This window comes from Beta vulgaris, chromosome 9, assembly GCF_026745355.1.
Source record: "Beta vulgaris subsp. vulgaris cultivar EL10 chromosome 9, EL10.2, whole genome shotgun sequence".
Classification (NCBI taxonomy): Eukaryota; Viridiplantae; Streptophyta; class Magnoliopsida; order Caryophyllales; family Amaranthaceae; genus Beta; species Beta vulgaris.
Genome location: NC_079210.1, coordinates 47,097,126 through 47,111,568, shown reverse-complemented (window position 1 = coordinate 47,111,568; position 14,443 = coordinate 47,097,126). Strand labels below are relative to the sequence as shown.

At 35.7% G+C, this 14,443-nt stretch overlaps 2 protein-coding genes and 1 pseudogene across 2 annotated transcripts; 2 read left to right on the top strand and 1 right to left on the bottom strand.

The window, feature by feature from the left end:
* Positions 1 to 247: 247 nt before the first annotated feature.
* LOC104884742 (V-type proton ATPase 16 kDa proteolipid subunit) lies at positions 248 to 3,921 on the bottom strand. Its single transcript, XM_010669431.4, has 3 exons — positions 3,705 to 3,921; positions 3,199 to 3,484; positions 248 to 675 (listed from the first exon to the last, which is right to left on the bottom strand). The coding sequence occupies exons 1-3, from the start codon at positions 3,781 to 3,783 to the stop codon at positions 543 to 545; spliced, it is 498 nt and encodes a 165-aa protein (XP_010667733.1). The 5' UTR covers positions 3,784 to 3,921; the 3' UTR covers positions 248 to 542.
* Positions 3,922 to 5,828: 1,907 nt separating this feature from the next.
* On the top strand, positions 5,829 to 7,626 carry LOC104884748 (zinc finger CCCH domain-containing protein 1-like; annotated as a pseudogene).
* A 1,524-nt stretch (positions 7,627 to 9,150) lies between these two features.
* Positions 9,151 to 12,853, top strand: LOC104884741 (zinc finger CCCH domain-containing protein 1). The gene is made up of 4 exons (XM_010669429.4): positions 9,151 to 9,397; positions 10,053 to 10,159; positions 10,278 to 11,104; positions 12,405 to 12,853. The coding sequence occupies exons 2-4, from the start codon at positions 10,123 to 10,125 to the stop codon at positions 12,507 to 12,509; spliced, it is 969 nt and encodes a 322-aa protein (XP_010667731.2). The 5' UTR covers positions 9,151 to 9,397; positions 10,053 to 10,122; the 3' UTR covers positions 12,510 to 12,853.
* Positions 12,854 to 14,443: the final 1,590 nt, after the last annotated feature.

Genomic DNA, 14,443 nt, shown 5'->3' with positions numbered 1-14,443 from the left:
TTACATGCATGATTTGATTTATGAAACCATATCTTGTAAAGTCTGCACTTCAAAACTGTCCATAACAGATACTGTAAATGGTGAAGGTTTTTTTTTTCAAAAAAACCCATATGGATCTTGTATCATCTAGTAAAAAAGATGCATCACATATGAAGCCACAAATTCCAGTAGCAGAAAATCAAACTAATAACAAGGAGACCATAACCTAACAAGATTATCCAATAACATACGGCAACAGCACATACAGTAGAAAAGAACTTCACAAGCAATTTTATTATGCAAGAGCCTAGTGCTAAAAATAGCAGCAGAGTATAAATTGAATACAGTAGAAATTATTATCTTCCACCATTATGTATCTCAAGAAAAACATTAAACCAGAGTCTCACCACACTTAACCTAACAGCAATATATTTAAACCTGAATATCTCTGCCCTTCACTGCAGGGGAAAAATGGAAGAGAAAAGCAAGGCGAAAGGGCAACGTTGCTTCACTCCGCATTCAACAATACACAGCATGACTGAACAAGAAGTCCAGTACTGTACTTAATCAGCTCTTGACTGTCCAGCTCTAGAGGACAAGATGATGCCCACAATGAGACCGTAGAGAGCAAGTGCTTCAGCAAAGATGAGAATAAGGATCATCCCGACGAAAAGCTTTGGCTGCTGTGCATTGGCTCTGTCAAACACAAGGAGTAAATGTATCAATGACAGGCTCATCTAGCTAGTCAATACAAGAAAAGAAGAATTTTATAACATGCAAACTACCGAAAAATGCAGCTAGCAAGAGATTCATTAGGGACTATAAAACCTTCCTAATCCAACCTCTACTATTGCACTAATCTCAGGCATTCAACATATAGAGCAAAGTAGGAGAAAACATGGAGGATAAAGAATGTCAAAGAAAAATAGGTAAAAAAGAATTATGTAAAGGATGAGGTGGGAGGGAGAGAAAGGTTTGGCTGGTAACCCAAATATCCCCAAACAAACCCGTTCTCCTGTAGCATACAAAAACGAAGAGGCGGTAAAAAGAGGAGACTGCTCGTTAAGTTGAAAACGGGAAGTAAAGTTGCCTTTGTGCACAACATAAATAGACATGCCTCTCACTTTGATATGAGAGTGAGCATAAAATACACACACGAGATCAGAGGACACTGAACAAAACCACTATCCCACCAGCAACAGCCCTTACAAAGAGCTAAAAGAAAATGCAACCAGATATAACGACATGGATGCTAAAAGAGTAAAATCCATGCCTAGGAGTTGATACTTCCCTACTACTTCATTAAGGATACACTTTATTAGTGATAAAAGGGAGTCGACATTACAAAAGTTTTTTAAAAAGAAGGGAATATATGTCCACATTTTACACTTTGACGAAAACATATTGTTTTTGGGGAAAATTTGAAAAAGGAAATACATGTTGAAATGAAAGGATCTATCACCAACCCACTTGAGAAAATGATGTATTAAGAATACATTTTCCACTTTAACAAAAAAAAATGAGCATTGCTCTTCCCTTGATATGTAACTTCATCAAGAGAAAAAAAAATTGAATCCATCAGAGAATTTTCATATTCGAAATATCTTCAGTGAAGCTCAGTCTAACAGAATGTCCCTATGGAACAGAAAAAGTAATACCAACACATCCAATTCATCCAGCACAATGATCCTCTACCACCAGGAAATACAGCCATATCATCTCAGAGATTCTTCCAGATAATAGTAAATATTCCAACTAAGAGCCTAAGGTGACATATTCAGCTATGACACTATCCCTATTAGGGTTGAACTCAAAATAGCTCGCTACCAAATTTCCAATGATCCAAGTGTAAAGCTGAAATTACATGGTACTAAGTTTGTTATATGAGATTCCCAGGGTAATTCACAGCCAACACTAATATAAGATGCCCTTAAATAATTTTAATTTTCACTAGAATCTCCAATTAGTATATAAACATTTCAGCATTGAAAGAAGCATACTGCTTAAGAGTTTGACTTAGAAAATCTTTATAGCAAACCCAATAAAACCCAGTAAAAGTCTATTTGAGACACTGATGTAACCTTTTGAGGAAGGTGTTGAGGGAACACAAATTTTTCCAGCTTTGTCTCTATGTTATGTATATCTCTGGCAAGAATAGCATACTAGCAAATTTTCTCCAGACAGATTCAACAATAAGACTTTAAAGCCTGAACCGACTCAGTGTAAAAGACTCCCAGCATGCTAAAACTCTTTATATGCAAATCTACAAAGGCATTCAACAGAACTAATTGAACCTCCTGACGTATAACAAATAATTCAACACTGAGAATGATGTATAAACTGCCACAGGAATCAGTCCTCAAAAACCAGGCTGCAGTACATAACTGGAAACCAAAAGAACAAAATAAGCAACAATTCCTATTGATCCCTGAAATGAAGAAAACGTCACTGACTTGCTGCCGAGTCAAGATAATTACTACTTACTACAACAACAATACCTTGCTAGTAGGGTTTCAGCAAGTCAAGATTTAGGCAACCTTGCCCTTGTCTAGCCATGTACCAACTACAAACTCAACAAATGCGACAAGAATCTAGAAACTGCGAACAGTTTTAATCCAACTAAAGTGGATCAACACTGCAAAACTCGAGTTCATTCATCATACACCCGGGTTTACCATGCAAAACTAATTTTTGCTCAATTGCTTATTTGAAACTCTCCTTTCTAGTACATTTTGGTTATTTGGCTAATTTCAAATGAACAATGAGTAAAAATATAGCCTTGGATGTACCATGCTCACGATATATTCGATGCATCATAAAATTTGTATGCAAAACCCCATCATGGAAACTATTAATTTACACAAATGAACTTCCTCAATGCTACAAAGCCAGCTTGAAGCATCAAACATCGAATACATCACCATCATTTCCAAACAATCATCACAAAAATTCATGCATACTTCCGCACTAATCACCATTCAGCAAAGCAAGCCAAAACAACCAAGAACCAGCTGCAATAAAACTAAGATCTTAACATCAACTATAAACATCCTTCCATATACAGATCATCATCAACCAAATTAACTAAATCCCAAATCACAAATCCAAATCAACAATCAAACAAACACTAAACACAAAGTCAAACAAACACTAAACACAAAGTCAAACAAACAGTCAAAGGAGAGGGAGAGAGAGATGAAGAGTAATAAAAGTAATTACCTAACACCAGCATCACCAACAATACCAATAGCCATACCAGCAGATAAACCAGCAAGACCACAAGCAAGTCCAGATGAAAGATGGGCATAACCATCAAATAAGTAATAAGATTTAGCTTTTGGGTTAATTCCAGTACTAATAATCACAGCAATAATCAAACCATAAATACCCAAAACTCCAGCCATAACAACTGGTACTATTGACTTCATTACAAGTTCTGGCCTCATTACTCCCATTGATGCTACTCCCACCCCACTTTTTGCTGTCCCATATGCTGCTCCCATACCTACACATCAAAAACCCACATAAATTATCAAAAACCCAGACAAATTATCGAAAACCCACATAAATTATCAAAAACCTAGATGAATCATCGAAAACCCAGCAAAATTAACGAGAACCCATAAAGAATATCAACAACCCAGATCAGAAAATTGAAAATTTAAAGGGAAAATTCAATCTAGATTGATCAATATTGAAAAAACTGAATCTAAAAGAGTGCTTACAGGAGAAAACTAGGGCTGCAGCAGCACCCAGAAAGCCGAAAAACGGCGCCGTTTCATCGCCGTTAAAGACTGTTGACATTTTTTTTTTTGATGGTGATCGGAAGGTGTTCGATGAATTGCTTGATCCGATCTGGGAATTGAAAAAGGAGATGAGAGGAGAGGAAGAAGAGAGCGTGGATGAAATATGCGGATGTAGAGAAGACTAATTTCTTTTGTTTATACTTATCTTTTCTTTTATTTTTATTTTTTTTTACCCTTGATTGAATTATTGTGTACTTTCCCGTGATAAATTAAAATGAAAATTTGGGAGAAAACAAAAATAATGTTTTATTTTTTCTAGTTTGATCAGGAGGTGTTTGTTTTTGTTTTGGAATAGTACCAGGAAATTTCGTGGTTTTGGGGTTGTTTTTTTTTTTTTTTTTAATTCTTTTGGGAGCCTAGGATTTGGGCTTGGTGGGACTTATTTTAGCCAAAGCCCACCTCAAGGTTTTATCATATTCATCTTTAGGGGTGACTAAACTAGTTGGGTCCTCGATTGTGAATTCGAAACCAATTAGGAACCACCAGTTTTTCGGTCATCGGCTCATGGTACATAAAATGAAAATCAGTTGTGAAACTCAACATTTATGAACTAAAATGGGTTAGATAACCAATATAAGTGGGTTTGATGGCAAAATCAATATAATTGTTCTTCTTTTAAAGCATTCAAGTATAATGATTGTTTGTCTTTTAAAAGATATCTAACTGAGGAAGTTGTATGTGCAACTTGGTAAATTGCCTCATGTCCAAATTCTTAAAATTAGAGAGAATGGAAGAGACGAATGCTCCCATCTATCGAATCATTGCTTCTAGATGCTAGATAACTCATATTGAAATTTCAAAATTGTCCATGTCTATTGGACAGGCAACGAGCAACAAAAATTATGGAGTTACGTAAAAATCTTCTCTTTATTATTACCTTTTCTCTCCAAAGTTTAAGTAGAACTTTTAATCTAGGATAATAGAGTTGTGGTTCTCCTACTCCTCATTCCTTATTAGTATTTCTTTCCCTTATTTTGTTTTAGTTATATTTTATTTATTTTTGGACCCTTTTTCTAGGACTTATTATCTTCGTTTGAAAAGAAAAAAAAAGTTGCTCTTGTTGTATTCAATTGTAATTTATATCCTTTTATTTTAGAAAAAGAAGATCAAATAATATCACAATCGCCCATATATCCACTAAGACTAACTAATTAATTACAAGATTGGTCGACTATCTACCGTAACTGATCTAAGTTGATATTGGTTCATTAATGTTAGGAACTAATTTAGTTGGGTCTAGACTCTAGATCTGATATCAAATTATCAATATTCTCAATGCAATTGAAGAGATCTCTAACACTATGTTTGGTTCATTTTTTTTTTAAAGAAAAGGAACATAAGAGAAATGAAGGGAAGAGAAAGGAAAAAAAACCTTAACTTCCTCTATTTGGTATAAATTTTCTCTTTTCTTCCCAATTTTCCCACTTTTGGGAGGAAAAGAAATTGAAATTTCATTAAATAGTCTTTCGTTCCATTTCCTTAGTATTTTTTTTTAATGAACCAAACATTAAAGACTAACAAGATTCCTTCGGCTTCCTTTCTTCTCATTCCAAATTTTTTCTACCAAATAAGCCTTAAACGTCGATTGCAGCTCGCTACTCTTGAATTCATCCATTACCCGTTAAAAAAAAAATCATCCAAAAATCGAATCATCCAAGAAAGTTAAAGGTTTGCTGGCGCTTTACGGTTTTCTCAACAAGATTGGAGACTCGAATCATCCAAGAAGTTAAAGGTTTGTTTTGTACTAGTTTAAAATGTAGCATCATTAAGGTTGATATGTTGCATCATAATTTAGTTTATGAATGATCTACATTTTCTTTCTTCTTACGTGTTAAAAAAATTGAGACTTGAACCTACTAAACCCCCTTTAATTTAGTTAAAGGTTTGTTTTGTACTAGTTTAAATTTAGCATCCTACATTGTCGTGTTTGGCATTTTTTAGGCATAGAAACATCAAAATTATACGTTGTTCAACCTTGATCAGTAGACTAAATTGTAATTCACTATACAGCGTTGGGCATCAAGTTGATGGTTCTTTGCAATTTGGCAGTTTTTGGAGTGTGGCAGTTGCTGACAAGTTCAGATCACTTTGCATAAGCCAATTTTCTTTGCTATGAAAGTGCCGAACCCGTCTGAAAAAGGTTTGGATTTGTGTCCCATTGTGTGGCTAGTGGGCTAGTGGCTAGTTTTATTGGTTCTGTTCATGTTTCTTTGTTCTAATTGTATCTGATTATCTTTCTTTTGTGTACTTGTGCAGTATTGCCGTTTTGTTAGATTACCAATGAACAACAAGAACACCAGAAAACGACCTTCACCTCTCGGCGAAGCTGAAGATGATGGTAAAGATACGAAGACAGGGAGTTACATGTCACATAATGGTAAAAGGCCGGCCAAATCAGACAACAGATTATACTTTTCAACTGGTGGAACATCCGAACACATGGACTCAAAGAATGTGGTGTTTCAATATGAGTCTTCTAAAGAGATTCAGGTACAGAATGATAGCAAAGCGACAGCTACTCTCGAAACTGAGACAGACTTCTCAAGAGATGCCAGGGCTATTCAAGAGAGAGCTCTCAAGAAAGCAGATGAAGCCTTAGAGGGTCAAAATATGACATCTGGTGATGTAAAGCTATATAAGGGTATCAACAGCTACACTGATTACAGAGCTGGTTTACACCATCAGCAAACTCTTGCTGCCGAGAAAGCTGGTGGGGATTATGGACCTCTCAGGGCCTCAGTTCATGAAAGAGTATCTGCTGGATTTGACTACCAACCAGACATTTGTAAGGATTTCAAAGAAACAGGCTACTGTGGTTATGGTGACTCATGTAACTTTATGCATGATCGAGGTGACTACAGATCTGGATGGGAGATGGATATCGAATGGGACGAAAAGAGAAATTTGGCTTTGGGAGGCCATGATGAAGACAATGTTGAGCACAAGGAGGAAGATTTATTTGTAGGCGACCTTTTCTGAATCCAGTAATGACAAAGTGCAAGCACTACTTCTGTGAATATTGTGCTCTAAAGGTTAGTTCTAAAATTCATTTTTCTTTGTGTCGATAATAAAGCTTTGCCTCAAGTTTATGTATAATATGTGCTGCTACCAGAACTTATATTGTGCCGATGACTTTTAGACTTACAAAGTGCAAGCACCGGTGGGCAGTGGTGCTTGGTTTTCAATCCTATTCTTTCAAAGAAGTTAAGTCTGTCTCTTCTGTAATCCCAATATAAAAAAGAGGGAGTTTGCGGCCTATGTTTCACAGGGGCTTAAACATATTGTCTAACTAATTAGTAATTAGGAAACAGAAGGGGTAGAAACCGAAGGTTACATCGAAAAATGAGGGATCACCGGAACAATCTGTGCAACTTAACTGGCTATACACAACTCAGTGGTGTTCTGGTTTATTAAAAGGTCCATTTTACCATGTTTTCAATTTCCACTTCTTATATGCTGTATCGTTAACTAATACGAGTTTTTCTCTCGAATGCAGCATCATGCTAGGCACAAAAAGTGCTTTGTGTGCGACCAACCTACCCTAGGAATCTTCAATACTGTTCATGAAAATGGCAGCAGAGAAGAAATGAAGAATTTGCCAGTCTCCCACTTTGATTCCATAGTATAGTGCTGGAAGTTTTAACTTCAAATTGATGATGAGTTTTTTTTTGATAGAGATGTATCATGTCGTGTAGTTTGGGGTGAGTTCTACAGAGTTCTTGCTCTGTGTTCCTAGTAAATCGTTGTAGATTATATAGATAGCTGTAGAATGTAGATGATGAGAAAACAGTAAGTGATTTCAGTTCCATAGTTTTAGGAACTAGTTTTAGTTGGATATTTGTTCACCCCTCATTCATGTTTTGGTGTATTATTGCAAATTATAGAAGTAACATGTACCTGATGATAGTCTTGATCATGGTCTCCAACTACAATAATACAATTCAAAATACATTTCAGCTTGGTTTAAACAACGTACACTATGGTAAGGAAAAGAAAAAGAGACCGACTACGCTAAAAATAATTATAAAGAAGAAAATATAATCAACAGAAGTACAATATTTGATGAGATCTATACTTCTGCAAATCATTTTTCATATTGTCGTTGATACAACCTTCCATAAAAGGATGTTATCGACTTGTATTAGTTTCAAGTATAAATTGATTTCATTTAATTGATTGTAGGAGAAGTACTGACATATGATATAACAATGCACGAATTTCTAGCAACTTATGAATTTGTAGTAAAAAAGAAAACCTTAAATTAGTGGCTTAAACTCTCACAAAACAAGTTGAGGATGGAGATGTGATGGAGCTTGATACTATATTACTCCGAACAACCTTGGCGCTAGTTTACCTCCACCTAAGAATGTCTTTCTAAAGGATGTTGTTAACAATAGGAGTAATCATGTGTCATGAAGCAATTAGATTCAAACACTTGGGAAAAAAACCACAATCAACCTACATAAATCAGAAGACACATATGATGTTGATAAAACTCGATAATTTGAGTGAAGTGAAGTTATGGCTACTCCTCCATATGCAGTGGCGGATCTAGAGAGGTACATAGGGTATAACTAGGAGGTGATAATGAGCCTGACAAGCTCGCGAGCAGCTCGGGCTCGACTCAGTCAAAGCTCGACTCGTTGACGCTCGACTCGACCTCGGCTCGAGACTTAAACGAGCCGAGCCGAGATAGGAAAATCTCGGCTCGTAAACAACTTGATAATTATTTTATATGAAAAAAATTATACTATTAAAAAATTATTTTATATTAAAAAATATTTTTTATATTAAAAATTGTTTATACTTCCTCCGTTTCTTTTTACTCGCTACACTTCTCATTTCACGGACTCCTAGGCAATTTTTGGAGAAGAAAGAGGTAGAGAGTAAAAAGAAAAGGGACCCATGTGGGAGGAGAGAGATAGAGAGAATTTATTGCCCAAAAAAGAAGTGTAGCAAGTAATGTGAAACTTCCCATAATGGAAAGTGTAGCGAGTAAAAAGAAACGGAGGAAGTATATTAAAAAAATTATTTATATATATTAAAAATTATATTATGTATTTCTTTTAAGATGTTAACTAAAGTATATAATAGAAGAAAGAAAAAAAGAAAAGGTAAAAACAAATAAAAAAAAAAAAAAAACAAATTCTAAACGAGCTTAAACGAGCTCATGAGCCGAGCTCGAACCCCAAATTCTACTCACGACCGTACAGCTGTACCCCCATTTAAAAAAAAATGTGAAGGAAATAAAACCAAAACGTCCCTATTCTCCCTAATGCTACTCCTTCTTTCTCTCTCCTCTGGTCAGGTCTAAAAGCACGCTCTTTTTTCTTTTCTCTCTCTTTCTTTTTTTTTTGCCTGCCGGAGCAGTATTAGGGCTGCCGGATTTTTTCTTTCTTTTTCTTTTTCGTGAGCCGACTTGTAGACGTTGTCGGTTGTTGTCGCCTTTTTGCACCCGGTGCCGGAGCCGACTTGTAGACGTTGTCCGTTGTTGTCGCGACGAGCCCAAGAGACGCCACCCGCCACCGCCGGCCACACTCGAACCGTCGAACGGCAGTAGCCAGTAAGAACTAAAAAGCAGAACTCAATCTTGAACAGTTGAACGCCACAGTGTAAGCCCCACTTTCTGTTTTTTAAATTTTTTTCTGATAATTTATAAATGATAGATTTCTCATTTTGATATGAATTCAGAATTAATATGTTGTGCAATTGTGAATTATGAAATTAAGAGGTAGCTATTCATTTTCTCTCTCTTTGGGAAACTAGTTAAAAAACCCCATTGCACATATTATGTTCTTAATTTCTATCTAGAAGTAAAAAGTTTTCATTTTTGTGTTTTAATTTCATATTTTCCAACTTTTATAAGTTTATATATGTTAGATTTTTAGATTAATTGAATACTTAGATGTAAATTGCTGAATGTGGATATTGTTGATTAATTAGTTAGGGTTTGCTTATTGAAATTGAACAATTTTATCAACTTTTTTCTCGTCGAAGTAAAAGCTGCGAGCATGAAAAATTACAAATTAGTTAAGCGATCATAACTAAATTATTTTAACCCCGGATTTAAATTCCTGCTTCCGCCACTGAATGGAATCGAGAATTTTGAATTTCCTTGCTTCATTTGAATGTTAAAATTCCAAGTTTTTGAATGTTATTAACATCATGTAGATTGGGTTCAAGGAGCCACAAGTGTATACAATATTTGACATTGATATAGATTCATTTTGTTTCTCTATTTTAACTTCAGAGTTTAATTCTTTGCAGTTTCTGGAGTGTGGCAGTTGCTGACAAGTTCAGATCACTTTGCATAAGCCAATTTGTTTTCCTTATCAAAATGTCGGAGGCAAGTGAGCAGGAATCGGTGGAGCAAGGTTTGATTTGTGTCCATAGTGTGGCTTTTTTTTTTTAATTTTTAGTATTTCATGAGTTCCATCGGTTATTTTCATGTTTTATGCTCTAATTGTAGCTGAACTTCTTTCTGTTGGGCAGTATGCAACTTTGTTAGAAAACCAATGAAGAACAAGAACATAAGGAAACGACCTTCAGCTCTAGATGAAGTTGAAGATGATGATAAGGAGAGTTCCGTGTTACATACTACTAAAAGGGCTGATATGTCGGACAACAAATTATACTTTTCTTCCGGGACATCCAAACGATCAGCTTCTGCTGAATCAACCAAGGACTCAAAAAATGTCCTGTTTCAGTACGAGTCTTCTAAAGAGATTCAGGTACAAAATGATAGCAAAGCAACAGCCACTCTTGAAACTGAGACAGACTTCTCAAGAGATGCCAGGGCTATTCGGGAGAGAGCTCTCAAGAAAGCAGAGGAAGCCTTAAAGGGCAAGAGTAAGACATCTGGTGATGGAAAGGTCTATAAGGGTATCAATAGTTACACTGATTACAGAGCGGGTTTCCGTCGTGAACAAACTCTTGCCGCCGAGAAAGCTGGTGGGGCTCATGGACCACTCAGGGCCTCAGCTCATATTAGAGTATCTGCTAGATTTGACTACCAACCTGACATCTGTAAGGATTACAAAGAAACGGGCTATTGTGGCTATGGTGACTCATGTAAGTTCATGCATGATCGAGGTGACTACAAATCTGGATGGCAAATGGAGAAGGAATGGGATGATGCGGAAAAATTAAGAAAAAGAAATCTAGCTTTGGGAGGCCATAGTGATGAAGACAATGCTGAGCATGAGGAGGAAGATGACGAAGATTCTTTGCCATTTGCCTGCTATATCTGTAGGCAACCTTTTGTCGATCCAGTAATGACGAAGTGCAAGCACTACTTCTGTGAACATTGTGCTCTAAAGGTCAGTGCTAATATTCATTTTTCGTTCTATTGACGGTATGTTTTCCCACAAGTTTTATGTGTAACATGTGTTGTCATGGGTAGGAATTTATCTTCTTCTGATGACTTTTAGACTTATTTTATAAGAGGGTTCAAACTTGGAGTTGGCAAAGTGCAAATGCCTTCCAAATGACAAGTGCAAGCATCAGTGGTGCTTGGTTCAATCCTTATCTTCACCTAGTTTGTGAAGTGTATTACCAACCTTCCAAATGAATATTTTGTTTGGCTAACGGAAAGTTTTGGAGTCTCTCAAGTCTTTCAAAGAAGTTAAGTCCGTGTTATGAGCAATATGTAGCTGGATTTTTTATTTCAGGCACTTTGTGTACACGATTGTTGGGTCCCTAAAATATGTTAAAGCTCCGAAGATGACATGGGCTTGGTCATGTTTATGCATTGGTACAGTATTCGGTGAGGCTTTCCAAATTCCTAACTTGAGTTTTAACATGGGAGATTTGGGAAGTCCTGGGGGAAAATAGTGGGTGTTTTGAGAAGAGGGTAAAAACAGCGGCAGGGGAGTAGGTAATTAGGTATATTTACTGTTATAACTCTTTAGAAACATTGAGTTCCTCATATTGGGTGGATGGAGAAATGATCAAGCAAGGTTAACAGAGATAGGCATGTCCCTTTGGTGGTTTTGTTTCACAGCCTCATTGGAAGATAGAAAACCTTGCATCTAATTCTGCTGCCTATTTATCCCACACACTGAAGATTATTTTTTCTGCATTAACCCCCAACAAAAAAGGAAGAAAAAAGGAGTTGGCGGCCTATGTTTTACAATGGCATCAACATAATGTTTGTGTTTGATTTTAACATGTTTGTGTTTGATTTTAACTAATTAACCTAGTCTTCCCTCTTAAATTTGTGGTGGTTGTTGGTCAGGGTAGTTCATTTCTACAAATTAGGGGTAGAAACCAAATAGTTATATACATTTACTAGAAGCTTCCATCCACAAATGCGGGTACAGTCTGTGTAACTTAACTGGCTATAACCAACTCGATGGAGGGTGGTGGTGGTGTGGTCTATGAAACTTTCCTTTAAAGGTCAATTTTACTATGTATGTAATTTCCACTTAATATTGGCACAAATGATTTTTCTTTTCTTGCGTGTACTTCAGTAAGAGACCGTCTTTTATTGGCTTTTGCTTGTCAGGGATTAATGTTACATATATAGATTGTCCCCTCCAAACCCTCTTATTCGTGTTGTTGATGTTTCCTTTTAAATGCTGACTTGTTAACTAATATGAACTTTCCTCTTGAATGCAGCATCATTCGAAGAGCAAAAAGTGTTTTGTGTGCGACCAGCCTACGCTAGGAATCTTCAATACAGCTCATGAGATACGTAAAAGAATGGCAGCAGAGAAGAAATGAAGGGTTTATTAGTCTCCCACTCTGATTCCATGTCTTAATACTAGTATACTACTTTCCTTAAAAAAAAAAAAAAAGACACTAGTATGCTGTTGATTGATTAACTTCAGTTTTGTAGTTACATGATTAGAATACCCCTGTAGAAAATGTAGAATTTTTCTGAAATAGATAGAGGAGATGAATTCTATAGAACCCTTGCTTTCTGTTGTAAGGAAGATGTTGCGGATCTGATAACAGAATTGCTGTAGCCTGTACATGATGAGCTTTATTGTGGTCTGTGTCTACTCTTTATTCTACTCCATCACTTGTGAGCTTCTGAATGGTTGAAAATATTCTGTGTTTCTTCATCTCACATTGTTCTATTTCCTTGCTTATTGAAATTTATTAAATATGTGACTTTTAAATTGAATTTATCTACTTATTTTGTGATCATGAATTGAACTTGTAGGCTTTTATTGGAACAGTAGAGCTTATTTGAACTTGATGAAAACGTAAAAATTATGCATATGCCTCCTAAAGATGTACTGAAATTGTTTTTGCTTTGTGCCATAAATAAGCCTAAGCGCAACCCTAGAAAATCTCACATCTAAGGCATAACTACTACAGTACTACCAACTGGTAACTTTTGGTGGATGCGAATTTCAGTTGATGTTGCAAGAGTCTAAAAACTCTAGAAGGTAGAGTTGTATCTGATTCGTATATTTTGAAAATCAAGGGCTCATATTGGTGTATTCCAAATCCCAATTTACCGGCAAATGCAAAATAAAAAGTTTGGTATTTGAAAAATTAGGTTTACAGGAAGTTGCAATTTTATGATATGATCATACGAAGAATATCTGGAAACAAAGTATCGTCTTATGATTTTGTTTATGAAGTAGTATTTGTTTTGGTATGAGATCAAACAATGATCGAGTCTATTTTATCTATTTATTATTCTATTATTATTTAAGATTCGAAGGAAAGCTAATTCGACATCACAAAAAACACAAATGCTTGGACATAAAAATAAATCCATCATTTCCCAATTATCACACATCAACTATCAAGCAAATATTAGAAGTGCAATTAGATCCAGTTTAATTAATGTGTAGTTTAGATCTTATAATGAATACTTTTGTCAAGTAAAATAACGGATCTTATAATCTAGACTCGTATTCTCTGTCAAGTAAAATAATGTAACAAGTACCTAAATCAATTTGTTCTCATAGCACTTAGTAAACAAAATTAACAAATGAGAGATAATTTATTGATCATGAAACTCATCTCACTTGATACTATGGAATTTATTAATATTAGATTAGAATTCTAGTACTAGAGTCATATGAATATACATCAGCCACATGGTTTGAATTTTACCTAAAAACTTAACATACCATGTTCACATACAAAAAAGTCCTACTAGACCGCAATCTCTCGCAGGTTAATCCGACTTAAGTTCGCGGACAAACACTTTAAAACTTGAAAGTGGGGGAAACAATAAGTGGATTTTCTCTCCCAAAGTACCCCTAGTGAGGGATTGAAATCCAACCTTGAAATTGAAATAAGATTAAAAGTAGATACACTTTGGGAGTGAAATTCCCTCATAATTATCTCGAATAGGTGAGATTTTGATCCGATAAGACAGTTTCAAGATCTGAATTAACCCTAAACCAAAAAAAAAACGAAATAAGCATCAATGGGTGATACTTGATAGAGTAACCTAATATTTGGCATATGTCTTATTAGAGAAACATTTGGGCTCCGTTTGGTAGGGCGTAAAACGTTTTCCCGGAAAACTGTTTTCCTCTATTTTCAGTTTTACATTGTTTGGTTGGCAAAAGAGTGTAAAACCATTTTCCCTTGGGGTAAAATTACTCTCCCAAGGATGGAAAACCATTTTCCTTTCAAAATGAAGGGAAAACTATTTTCCTTCTCTCTCTTGTACACTCCTCTCACTA